This window comes from Vipera berus (assembly GCF_964194415.1).
Source record: "Vipera berus genome assembly, chromosome: 6".
Classification (NCBI taxonomy): Eukaryota; Metazoa; Chordata; class Lepidosauria; order Squamata; family Viperidae; genus Vipera; species Vipera berus.
Window position 1 is genome coordinate 13595053 of NC_138208.1, and position 13591 is coordinate 13608643.

Consider the following 13591-nt stretch of genomic DNA (forward strand, 5'->3'; position numbering starts at 1 on the left):
GCGTGCGTGTGTCCATGCACGCGCATGCGCAAAAAGGTTTTTTTGCGCATGCGCGGACGCACGCGGCTGCCATTTTTTTAAAAATGAGATGGAACCGGTTCCCGGTTGCCCGATGGCGACGGCCCGTCTGCAAAGCTGCCGCTTTCGGCAGCTTTGCAGACGGGCCGTGGCAGCTTCCTCAAAGAGCGGCGCCCCTGCCCATTCCGAGAGGTGCGCGCGCACCTCTCCGAACGACCGGAGTTGCGCGCGCACCTCCCCAAACCTTTGGGGAGGTGCGCGCGTACCTCCGTGCGAAGGGGCAGCGGCGCCGCTCTTTGAGGAAGCTGCCGAAAGCGGCAGCTTCCTGAAAGAGCGGCACCGCTGCCCGTTCGCGCGGAGGTACGCGCGCACCTCCCCAAAGGTTTGGGGAGGTGCGTGCGCACCTCCGGTCGTTCGGAGAGGTGCGCGCGCACCTCTCGGAATGGGCAGGGGCGCCGCTCTTTGAGGAAGCTGCCGCGGCCCGTCTGCTAAGCTGCCGCTTTCGGCAGCTTCACAGACGGGCCGCGGCGGGCTTCCTGAAAGAGCGGCACCGCTGCCCATTCGTGCAGAGGTACGCGCGCACCTCCGGTCGTTCGGAGAGGTGCGCGCGCACCTCTCGGAATGGGCAGGGGCGCCGCTCTTTGAGGAAGCTGCCGCGGCCCGTCTGCTAAGCTGCCGCTTTCGGCAGCTTCACAGACGGGCCGCGGCGGGCTTCCTGAAAGAGCGGCACCGCTGCCCATTCGCGCGGAGGTACGCGCGCACCTCCGGTCGTTCGGAGAGGTGCGCGCGCACCTCTCGGAATGGGCAGGGGCGCCGCTCTTTGAGGAAGCTGCCGCGGCCCGTCTGCTAAGCTGCCGCTTTCGGCAGCTTCACAGACGGGCCGCGGCAGCTTCCTCAAAGAGCGGCACCGCTGCCCATTCGTGCGGAGGTACGCGCGCACCTCTCCAAAGGTTTGGGGAGGTGCGCGCGCACCTCCGCCCATTCGGGGAGGTGCGCGTGCACCTCTCCAAACGGGCGGTGCCACTCTCCATTTGGAGAGGTGCGCGCGCACCACTGCCCGTTGGAAGAGGTGCGCGCGCACCGGGCGGCTGGGAGCCGCAAGAGACGGCTCAAAGAGCCGCATGCGGCTCCGGAGCCGCAGGTTGCCGACCTGTGGTATAGAGCTTCTCCATCTTTGGCTTCAGAGCATATAGTCAATCTGATTTCTGTGTTGACCGTCTGGTGATGTCCATGTGTAGAGCCGTCTCTTGGGTTGTTGGAAAAGAGTGTTTGCTATGACCATCGTATTCTCTTGACAAAATTCTATCAGCCTGTGCCCTGCTTCATTTTGTACTCCAAGGCCAAACTTGCCTGTTATTCCGGTTATCTTTTGGCTTCCTACTTTAGCATTCCAATCCCCCATGATGATAAGGACATCATTTTTTGGTGTTAGTTCTATAAGGTGCTGTAGGGCTTCATAGAACCGATCAATTTCATCCTCTTCAGCACCGGTGGTTGGGGCATAGAATTGGACTACTGTGATATTGAATGGTTTGCCTTGGATTCGAACTGAGATCATTCTGTCATTTTGAGGATTGTATCCCAGTATTGCTTTTCCTACTCTTTTATTGACTATGAAGGCTACTCCATTTCTTCTGAGGGATTCTTGCCCGCAGTAGTATACCTGATGGTCATCTGAATTAAATTCACCCATTCCTGTCCATTTTAGTTCGCTGATACCTAAGATGTCGATGTTCAGTCTTGTCATCTCTTGTTTGACCACGTCCAGCTTGCCTTGATTCATGGATCTTACATTCCAGGTTCCTATGGAGAAAAAATCTTTACAGCATCGGACTTTCCTTTCACCACCAGACATATCCACAGCTGAGCGTCCTTTCGGCTTTGGCCCAGTCGCTTCATTCTTTCTGGCGCTACTAGTACTAGCCCTCTGCTCTTCCCCAGTAGCATATTGGATGCCTTCCGACCTGAGGGGCTCATCTTCCAGTGTCATATCGTTTTGCCTTTTGGTACTGTCCATAGGGTTTTCATGGCAAAGATACTGGAGTGGTTTGCCATTTCCTTCTCCAGTGGATCACGTTTTGTCAGAACTCTCTGCTATGACCTGTCCGTCTTGGGTGGCCCTCCACGGCATAGCTCATAGCTTCATTGAATTACGCAAGCCCCTTCGCCACGACAAGGCAGTAATCCATGAAGGGGATACACAGATACACATAGAAAAAGCATAACCTTATGGCTTTTTGTTAATTCCTTTTTACCTCTTTTTTATGTTTTTGCGGAGGGCAGTGGTGGGATTCAGCCAGTTCGCACGGGTTCGGCAAAAACGGTAGTTAATTTTTTGTTGCCCAGAATGGACTACCGGAAGTGGCATCCACACAGAGAACCCGTTGTTCATATATTTGAATCCCACCACTGGGGGCGGGGAGAACTATGTTTGAGCATTTATTATGCTGGCCTTTGTCAGCCCTGAGCCTTAATGTTCTTCCCTGCACATTACAGGAACTGACATCTCCACGTCTGATCAAAAGCCACCTGCCATACCGCTTCTTGCCTTCTGACCTGCATAGCGGCGAATCCAAGGTAGCCTTCACTGGTCATCTGCGTTACCTGTCCTCTGCAGGTTTTCTGACCTAGGGAGATGGGACGGAGGGAGCATTCTGTCCAATGAATTGCTTTTCATCTCCTTAGATCATATACATGGCTCGTAACCCCAAAGACCTGGTGGTATCTTATTATCAGTTTCATCGCTCCCTGCGAACTATGAGCTACAGAGGAACATTTCAGGAGTTCTGTCGGAGATTTATGAACGATAAATGTAAGAATTTCCCGTTACTGTTTTGAAAGGCAGTACCTTTCACTCTGTTTTACATCATGCAGGAACCGTGGGGCATGTGGCTTGTGGCATTAGCTTGCCGTTTAAAGTAGTCTCAACCCCAGCAACTTTTAAGATATGTGTACTTCAACTCCTAGAATTCTCCAGTCAGCCTTGATCTAAGGCAGGGGCAGGCAACCTTGGCTCTTTTATGACTCATGGACTTCAACTCCCAGAATTCCTGAGCCAGCATGGCTCAGCATGGAAACCTCTCCATTTTTCCTCAGCATGGTTGGCTCAGGAATTCTGGGAGTTGAAGTCCACGAGTCATAAAAGAGCCAAGGGTGCCTACCCCTGATCTAAGGGATGAGGGGAGATGCTCCTCTGAGCTTTGAGGATATGAGGAGCTCTGAATTAGCAGGGTGACCTCTTCCGCTCCATGAATGTTGGCTGGCAAATTGCAGGTTGGGTATGGACACATTTAGGTCCCATAGAATCATTTGGAGAGGCTTAGATGTACAGAGAATCCTTGACATGCAGCCACAATTAGGACCAGGAAATTAATCATTGTGAGATTGTTAAGTGAAGCATCATGTGACTGCACTACGACCTTTTTGCCATGGTTGCTAAGCAAGGCATCATGTGATCATGACTTGCGATCTTCCCTGCCAGCTTACCCACTGACTTTGCTTGTGAGAAGCTGGGTAGGGAGGTTGCAAATAGTGATTGTGTGAATCAGGACGCTGCAACTGTTCTAATTCCAAGCTAATTGTCAAGCTGATTGTGATCAGATGGCCGAAGGGGCACTGCAGGTGTGAGGATTGGTCCTTCAAGTGATAATCTTCAATGATTGTTGAAGAAATGGTCATAAATCGAGGACTATCTGTTCCTTGGAGCAGGACAAAATCTGTGAGACAGCAGGCTTTGAATCACTATCAGACCCTGGCGGTTTTGTATGATCCAGTAGCGTACAAAAGGGGAGGCTTTGATTGTGGCACTGTGCCCACATCCGACAGACTTTTGAGTCCTTCTTCAGGTGCCCCTGAGAACATAATGCTTGACTGCAACCAAACAATCATCCAGAAAAACCGCCCTCCCTTTGAACCTCTGCTGGTGAAGCCATAGATCTCAGCAGGGAAGACTTATGAAAAAATCCTTTCCTGTTCCAGATTACTTCCTCCATTGCAAACGGTAGCAGCTCGTTTGCTTGATGGCAGGGGAAAAAGTAGACTCAAAAAAGTCTGCTTCCCCCAAACTTGACCTGGACTAAGGACCTCACTCTGGGGAAGAAAGTCTGAACGGTCCACTTCTAAAGGTCCTTGGATCATTCAGACCTCAGGGTGAGGTCTCCAGTCCAAGTCACGTTTGGGGGAAGCAGATTCTTTTGTGTCTCAAGGAGTCTTACTTTTTTCCTGCCATCGGGCAATTTTAGAAAAGGGTAAAAGTTGACCCCAGTGATGCCCATGACACCATACCCTCCTGGGAAATCCAGAAATGGTACAAGATAAGCTTGCCGTGCTGCGATTGTGGGAGTATGGCCAGTTGGAAGTTTTTTTTTCCTTTGGTCGGATTTTTGTTAGGAATAAACCGGTCATATTTTGAGAACAAAATGTAAATTCACTATAATGAGGTTTTTTTTTTTTATTTCAGTGAATGTTTGCCCAATAACAATTTTTTTTAAAAAAAAATATTGAGTATTAGCTATTGTGTTTTCTGTCTCTGTAGTAGGTTATGGTTCATGGTTTGAACATGTCCAGGAATTTTGGCAGCATCACATGGATTCCAATGTGCTCTTTCTCAAATACGAAGATATGCACAAGGTAATTATCCAAGCATATCAAAGACTTTCTCCCAACCTGTAAGCAAGAGGAGGGTTCCCCCCCCCTTGGTTCCTTTGAGTAAGACTACAAACTTCACAGGAGACAGAGATGGGGGCGAGGGGTATCCCCCTCTTGGAATTTAATCTTGGTTAATTAATATCACGTACAATTCAAAGTTTTATTATTTTCATAGTTTGGTAAGCTGTTTGTTCCTGGGCTATCAGACAAATAAGTTAATGTGTTTAACAAAATACGTGTATAACTGGCTAATTTTCCCCCTCCTTTGTTTTAAACTTTAAGGGCACAATTTCCTTCTTTTTAATTTTTAATTTTAGCTTTTAGGATTTGTCCAGCTGTTCAGACAGATTATGCTTCGCTTCTATTTTAATCTGCTCTTTATGAATGGCTATTTTGATTCATTATTGTGGTGATTACTTGCAATTTATGAAAATGCCTTTGGTTGCTTTACAAAAACTAAAATGCAGTAAAAAGTTCTACTTCCACAATGAAATGGCATGCTATTTTTAAGCCCCCAGAGTTCAACAACCAGACGTTTGTATTTCTTTGAGGAGAGACTCTAAGGTCAACTGTTTGCTCCTCTGCTGGATTTGCACATAGTTGACTTTCACATAAATCAGTGACATCGCAATTTGAGGAGCATTGACAAAGTAATGGGGCTTTATACGTAGCAGTGGTAGCTACATTTAAATTTTCATGTTGATATACCAGCAGTGAAAATTCCAGAAGTGGATGCAGGTGAAGCAGCTCCATTCCAACTTCAGTGGAAGCGTTTCACAGGGACCTTCTAGCCTCAGTCTTGCTGTTGGGACCTTCCATTTTGAGATCACATCTGACAAAGCTGGGATGAGAACTTCCAATGCTGCATCTCCAGCAGCATAATAACCCTTTCTGAGATTAAAATAGCACAATTCATGATTAGGACATTTCAGGAAGTTTGGCACATACCTCTGTCTTCAAACTCTTGCTGCTGCCAATTATTCAGAAGACCCCGTCGCATATTATGGCGATACGGTGGGTTTCGGTCTTGATTCTGCAGTTTCCCTATGTACTCAGGAAATGACCAAGCTGTTTTAAAAGCTTTGGAGACAAGTGCCATATTTAAGCCCCAGTGCTCCTTGGGGAATTGAACTCGGGGTGATTCAATGGCCTATTCAATTTTTTCCCTACTGTTCCACCTGAAATAAGGGATGATTTAACATATATAAGAAGCTGCTATTCCTAAGCCACTATCAATATTTTTGGAGGGGGGCAATTTTTCTGAACTGTCTTATTTTTGAGTAATCTCTGCTGGTCAATATCCTTTTCTTTCACAGGATCTTGCAACCCTAGTTGAACAACTAGCGAGGTTCTTGGGCATCGCCTACGACAAAGCACAGTTGGAATCAATGGTTGAACATTGTCACCAGCTCATTGATCAGTGCTGCAATGCTGATGCCCTTTCAGTGGGCAGGGGTAGGTGTGAGACACTTTGCAAGCATTTGCACAGGTGAAATAGGTTTGATGGTAACCCACTTTAATGACCCTTCCAGTGTGGAACATGTAGCAGCTGTTCTTTTTCAACATTAATTGGCTAGAACATTTTGAAGACAAAGAATTGGGCTATGAATCTGAACCATGGTGGTTCAATCAGTCTGAAGCTAAAAAATCAAATAAAAAAAGTCAAAGGGTAGATTGGGGGAAAAGGTGCATTTCCTGATAGTGGAAAGTTATCATTCAGGGGGCCTCCAAGTCTTGTGGGCCTTAGAATTGTTTTTGTTTAATTCTGAGGGATTTAAAACATGCAATTGTTATTACCAGAATATACATAATTTAGAGTTCTGAATGTATGAATTTGTTTTCTTCCCAGTTTCAGCAACTTCATGGCTTCAAGTCCCAGAACTCAATAAATCTAAAAGCTGCTGAGATTGGGAAACGCTGGATTAGATTAAAGACATAGGGACAGGGGACCATAAGCATCTAAGCCAGGATTTCTTAATTTTGGCAACTTTAAGTTATGTGGATTGGTTAGGGAATTCTGGGAGTTGAAGTCTAAGTTGCCAAGACTGAGAAGCAATGATTTAATTTCTTTGGCTGGAGGTGACCAGCCGAACATTTTATCTGCTGTTTTGTTAGAGGACATGGCAAACTCATGGATGTCTGGATGCTGCTTGGCCAATTTGCACTTCTCTTCTGCTTGAAAACTTTTAAACTGGTCCTTCTCTTATCATGTGATCAGAGGGCTTCAATGTACAGGCAGTCCTCGACGTACGACCACAATGGAGCCCAAAATTTTGGTTGTTAAGTGAGACATTTGTTAAGTGTGTTTTGCCCCATTTCTTGCCACAGTTGTTAAGTGAATCGCTGCAGTTGATAAATTAGTAATCCAGTGGTTAAGTGAACCTGGTTTCCCCGTTGACTTTGCTTGTCAGAAGGTCATAAAAGGTGATCACATGATCCCGGGACACAGCAATGGTCATAAATAGGAACCATTTGCCAAGCATCTGAATTTTGATCACGTGATCATGGGGATGTTGCAAAGGTCGTAATGGTGAAAAACGGTTTTAGGTTGCTTTTTTCAGTACCGTTGTAACTGAACGGTCGCTAAGTGAACTGTTCTAAGTTGAGGACTGCCTGTATAAAATCCACTGAACTGCTACTGTGTCAGTGTTTGAGGTAGGCTAGATCAGGAAAAAGATGCCATAATGAAAAAGATAGTCCTCAACTTACAACCATTTGCTTAACAGCTCTTTGAAATTATGATGGTTCCTGAACTGGGTGCTTTATGACCCATAAACAGCTGTTTTATGGCTGTTTTAAAATGTGACCACTATATATTTTTTTTATGTTATTTGCTTCTAGCAAACAAAGGCCCATTTGGAAGGATGGGTTTGTATGTGTGTCTTACTGTGACTCTGGTAGTCATCAAGGAAACAGGATCACTTACTAGTGGGACATCCTCCCCTTCATTGTCACTCTCATAATGCCTTTTCCCCTTAACCATAATTAGGAGGAGAGGTAGTTTCTTGATTGGCCTCATACCTGAGCCTCGAACAGGCTTTAATAAGCTACAGTGAAACATTGGGTAAATCGGTTAAAACCCCTTTGGCAATTGCAATTTTACAGTAACTGGGTTGATGATTCTTATGACAGTAAAAGGGCCTATAAATTTAGGACCTGTTTTTTTTACAAGGTATTTTAAGGTTCAAGTATTTCGGGGACAAATATACTTTGTAAAAAACTAAGCCCTAAATATTTAGGTCCTTTTACTGTCATAAGAATTCACTGCAATCACAGTGGATTCACTTCACCACCACCATAAAAAAATGTAAAATTGGGTCCAGTCGCAATGGTGCCTTGGCTTTCAGCAGTAAGGAGTTATGACTGGAAATCCTATCCCAACTATGATTGTATGTCAAGGACTGCCTGCAGTCCTTGGTGTAGGGCAGGGGTAGGCAACTTTGGCTCTTTTATGACTCGTGGACTTCAACTTCCAGAATTCCTGAGCCAGCATGGCTCAGCTTGGAAACCTCTCCCTTTCCCCTCAGCATGGCTGGCTCAGGAATTCTGGGAGTTGAAGTCCACGAGTCATAAAAGAGCCAAGGTTGCCTACCCCTGGTGTAGGGTGTAATAACAGAATCTTGAAAGCCTGATAGATTCTCCTCCCTCCTTTTTATATCAAAGCGAGTTTATCTTGATTTCTTTCTCATCCTTTCCTGGTTTTTTTCCTGGGCTAAATTTATGATTTCCTAATGACTGACACATATCTTCTTCCCCACACTGCCACGGCTAGTTTGTGCCAGAGACCTCTTTATCATGGTTACTTATTTATTGGTGCTCAGGAGAATGGTGGCTCGAATAGTTGGGACACTGGGTTGGATGTTAGCAAGCCCATATTTGAGACCCCAGGGCTGCCTTGAGGCAGGGTTGAGTTCCCATCCTTCACTCCAGCTCCTGGATGGGGACATGAAAGAAGCCCTCAACTGGCGTCCGTCCCCTGGGCAACGTTGATGTCACCCGCTAATCCTTCCAACCCGGTAAAGTGTCTCGATGCTCCTGATACGAGTGCAATTTATTTATTTCTTCATAAAAGGTTGCAAATTTGAAATGCCTCAACCTTGAATTATTTAAACTTGCATGGAGCTGTTTTGATCTCAGAATTTTCCCCGAATGTGGGAACTCTTTCATAAAAGTTGAAACTTGAAACAACTGCTTTAAGAGGAAAAGAAGACTGTGCATCTGTAATACCAGTTTGTTTTCACATCTGTAACACCAGGTAACCAGAATGTGATGGTGTACAGCAGGAGTAATCATGGTTCCAGGAATGTCTGTCTGGGAGCAATGGACATATAAAAGGGGGTAGAACTTTGATCCCAGAGAAGTGATCATTCCCTTGACCAGACATGTCAAACACAAGGCCCGGGGGCCAGATCTGGCCCGCGAAGTGGTTTCATGTGGCCCGTGAAGCCATCCTGGAAACAGTGAGGGAACGGCCCCCACTGCCTTGGCCCTGGTCCAGAGACCCTCCTTCTGCCAGAGACCCTCAGATCTGTCCCACTCCTGCCCAGGCCCCCATAGGCACCCTTGATGCCAACGATGTAGAGCTGGCCACGCCCATCCAGTAGGCCATACGCACTCTAGCCCACCCAGTAGGCCACGCCCACCCTGGCCACACCCACCCGGCCCCCTGAGGGCAACTGCAGTGCTGATGCGGCCCTCAATGAAATTGAGTTTGACACCCCTGCCCTTGTCCTTTTTTGGACGTTTTCCCTGCCATAGCTCTTGCTTCTTTCCCCTCAGAACCAAAGTTCACCAAAATATGGAATTGTTTTAGTTCTCCTTCATTTGGTCCTGAGCAAATTATACTAACCTCAAAATGAACGCCGTATATTAAAAAAGATCTCTACCCCCCCCCCCGAGTATTCAAATCTATTGCATTTGCACATGGCCTGCTTTTTGTGTAATCTTTTGCTCCTTGTTTAATTTTGTTCATCTTTCTCACACTTTCTCACCATTTTTTTTCTTTTTTCCAAATGCATCCTGAACACCAAGGTGTTTTCCTTGCTTTTTCTTTAAATGTATTTCCATAATTTTAAAAAAACAACAACTATGGACCGTTTAACTTTTTAATTTACCTTAATTTAATTGAGTTTATCATAATGTACATTTTCTTGTTTATTTTGCTTTACTTTGTTCATTTTTATTTGTTTTCCTTTTAGCTTATTGACCTTTTGCCCAGAAGTTCACTCTCAGTTGCTCAGCTTTGGTTAGCTCAGCTTTCTTCCCTCTCAACCTCCCAAACCAGTTTCATGAATCAAATCATGAATGAACCCAGGTGGGTGTCTCTTTGACCAGCTGTCCAAAATGGCTGTCAGAAAGTAGAATCGTATACTGTATTTGCATCGTATTACAATGGGAGCTAAATGTTTCGGGAATGTAAGTGGCAAAACCAATCCAAGCTCTGCTGTGATATCTGCACATCAAGTGTGGTTTAGTATGGTTTGTATTGACCTTAATGAGCTTAAGAGCGGGTAGCAAAAAAAAAATAATGCAAAGAGGGAAGCAGGTGTCTTGTTACTTACCTCTAGGCCCACTGATTTTCCAGTTCTTGGGTGTGTCTCAAGAGGTTCACCCTTTGAGACACGCTAGGCAGGAAGCCAACAAGAACCACTGGAACTCGGCCTCATTGTTCAAGGATCTTGTTATTGTTCAATTGGCTCTTGAAAACCTGATAAGAGTTTCTCTCTTGTTCATCTTAGACCCAAGAAAATCAAGGCATCTTTGGTTTCTTCCTCACTCTCTCCTCCCTTCCAGGGCTAGGCCGATGTTTACATAATGGCGTCAAGGCCATCTCCATAGTTTTCCACAAGTTCAGCGCATTTCAAATGTTCCTGGAGTTGGCAGCTGTAATAACAACTCTTGTTTTAATAGTACCCAGACCCAGTACTTGATCTTAACCAGAAGACTTAAGATGCAGCCTTCTAGCTTGTAGCAGTATTGTTTCTGGAGGAGGTGTTGTGATTCAGGGTCAGCCTGTGGGTTCGGCAGTTGGGTCGGACGACTCAGAGGAGGAGGAGGGGGGTGTTGAAGAGCTTGCTGATGATGGCCTTGAGGCTCCGCAGAGCCCTCAGCCAGGCCCCTCCCACCTGGTCACCACAGAGACCCAGCTGTGTGAGCCTGACAGCGTGGATGAAGATGACCCACAGCTGGCCCTGTTCAAGGACGCCCGACGCAGGAGGCAGTCAATCAGGAGTAAACAGAGGAAGGCAATGGGGCACCTCAGAAGGAGGCAGAGAGAAGCCACACCCTGAACTGTATAAAAGGGGAATGCGTGGGAGGGCTGGTTTGCTGAAGGCAACCGCTTGATTAGTTCCTGTTTCATAGCTCCTGTTTCATGGTTGGTGTCTTGTTTTGCTCTGTTTTATCTTAATAAATTTGGCAGGCTTAATTCCAGCCTCTTGCCGTTTGTAAAGGGGTTGTCCCTGCCTTTTCTGCAGGGCCGGTAGCAGGCTGGTACAGAACAGGAGGAGGGTCAAAAAAAGTGGCGTGAAAAGGGGGCAGGGCCTCAATCCTATAGTAGGACCACCCTCCCTTGCCTTTTTTTTTGCCCTCCCCTTCCATAGTTTTCAGAGATATCAACAAGCAGGGGAGATGGAAGCTCGGCCACAAAAGATGAGGAATATGCCGAGACAGGTTTGATGGAGAGGTGGTGAAGGCAGTGTGCCTGGCTGTGGTGCAGAACAACCAGATCTTCACATTTTAGATAGAGCTGGATTGTATGAAGTTTTACGTCCAATTCTTTGATTGTTAAAGGTATACTTCCCACACCCCTGAAGGCAAACCTTCCCTTTAGACTTGTTTTTGCTGTTGCAGGACTGGGGATTTCACTTTCCAGACTTAAAGTGGCAAAAAGATTCTGCAGGCTGTTTTATGGCAGGTTTTTTTTTCTGAAAGGTCTTCTACATCTCATTAATAATAATCAGCATATTTTTCCCTCCCTCTGTTCCCTTCTTTTTTTCTACCTTTCAGGACGAATTGGGCTGTGGAAAGATATCTTCACTGTCTCGATGAATGAAAAATTTGATTTAGTGTACAAGCAGAAGATGGGAAAATGTGATCTCACGTTTGATTTTTATTTATAAAACAGCCAAATGAAAATGCATGTGTATAATACAAAGAATCTAGCTAGAAGCGCTTTCTGCATTTATTTATTCTTGGCTGGACAAAGTACCATATTTGTTATGTGTATCATATTAAAAAATAAAGGGCACACACTGCATTGGGATGTTAACCTCAGAGGATGCTGGGTCAGGCCAAAGCTCTACATTGAGCAGCATTTATTTATTTATTTATTTATTTAAAGTTTGATCAGTCAAAAGCTACTGGATAGCTTTGAAAGTTTTAAATGCAGCAGGTATATGAGTCTAGTGCACTCTATGTTTTATTTCTAATCCATGTAATCTACTCAGAAAGCAACTGTTACAAGGCAGCTGAAAAAATACAGTGGATTCATAAATAAAGAATTCTATAATTTTATCATGCAGAAAGATTTTCCCCTTTTCTCTTTTCCTCATAAGTTGTACTGAGCAGCAATGTCCATGGTGTGTGTGTTTGTGTGTGTGTGTGTGTGTGTGTGTGTGTAAAAGCCTAAGACATTGCACTATGCAGCCTCAAATTACACCCTATTTCCTCCATTGTTTTATGGATGCTGGTCCTAAGGAAGAGCCAGAAAAAGTCCAAATGTTGCATATAAAAGCAGTCAAAGCTTCAATTGTACTTCTTAATTTTTTATTTATTTATTTAATTTTTATAGCCATCTGAAGAAGTGAATCTGGGTGACATACACCATCTTCTTAATCTTTTTGACTATGGACACCCCTGCTTGACTCATACTTTTTAATGAAATAATTGAGATCTTTGTGCCACTCATGTTGTTCATGATACATTCATGATCACGAGTATATTACATTCTACCTTTCTGCTGGCATGCCTGTTTTTCTTCATGTACCCAAATTTGTGCCATTGCTTGTTATATTCTGTGGGACAAATTATTAAGGTCCTGAACTTTTCATATTTTGGATGCTATTTTTTTGGAGTTCTGATTTTGACCTGGTACAACAAGATGATTGCTTTAAGCAGCATGGACAGAATCAGACTTATTTGCAAACAGAATTAAAAGATGCACAAAGAGTTAGGGAGGGGTAAATGGCAGGTCTTAAAAATACTCTGATCTGTGATGTCATTATGTCACTAAGCCTTTTATTCTCTTATTTCAAGGTCCTGGAAATCCTTCCTGGTGTTGGGATCCTATTTTTGCCACAAAACTCTTAACCCTGTGAGTTCAGAGCGTTGTTCCATTCAATTCAGTTGCTTGGATTTGAATATAGTAATGTTGTGCTAACGCTGCAATATTGATTTTTCAGACTAGGAATCCTAGATTTGTAGACCATGATAATAGTAAGCTTTATTTGGAACAGCTTACACCCTGCCATGATACCTCTAATGCAGGGGTCTTCAAACTTGGCCCTTTTATGACTTGTGGACTTCAACTCCCAGAATTCCTCAACCAGCATACTTAGCTGAGGAATTCTGGGAGCTGAAGTCCACAAGTCATAAAAGGGCCAAGTTTGAAGACCCCCTGCTCTAACACCATAAAATATCAACATCTGCTTATCCCAGTCCTTGAAAAGGTCTGGATAGGGGGGGTGGGGGTGGGGGGGAAATGACAAAACCAATCTGAACATCTGGCTGACTGCCATACACTGTAATTCTGGTCAAGTATTAACAAATGTCCACCAGAGGGGGATATGACACCAAACAAAGCAACATGAGCTCAACCCACAATTGTAGTCACATCTCTCTCTCTACCTGTGGAGACGAAGAAAACAATGCATAATATTTATTAATTATTCTTGCCCATTCCTCCCCGTGTGGAGCAAATGTTTGA

General features: G+C 44.9%; 1 protein-coding gene across 2 annotated transcripts in view; it reads left to right on the forward strand.

The window, feature by feature from the left end:
- Positions 1 to 12124, forward strand: part of SULT4A1 (sulfotransferase family 4A member 1) — a 30739-nt gene extending 18615 nt beyond the window's left edge. Inside the window, exons 3-8 of one of the 2 annotated variants that reach the window (XR_014026954.1) lie at positions 2515 to 2595; positions 2704 to 2830; positions 4553 to 4647; positions 5982 to 6120; positions 9864 to 9979; positions 11674 to 11806. Coding sequence is in view for 1 of the 2 variants with exons in the window: in XM_081331378.1 (XP_081187504.1) it covers positions 2515 to 2595; positions 2704 to 2830; positions 4553 to 4647; positions 5982 to 6120; positions 11674 to 11786 (555 nt within the window). In the remaining variant the exon portion in view is untranslated. Of the gene's footprint in view, positions 1 to 2514; positions 2596 to 2703; positions 2831 to 4552; positions 4648 to 5981; positions 6121 to 9863; positions 9980 to 11673 lie in introns of both variants that reach the window. The other variant, XM_081331378.1, reaches the window with a different exon arrangement.
- The last annotated feature ends 1467 nt before the right edge of the window (positions 12125 to 13591 follow it).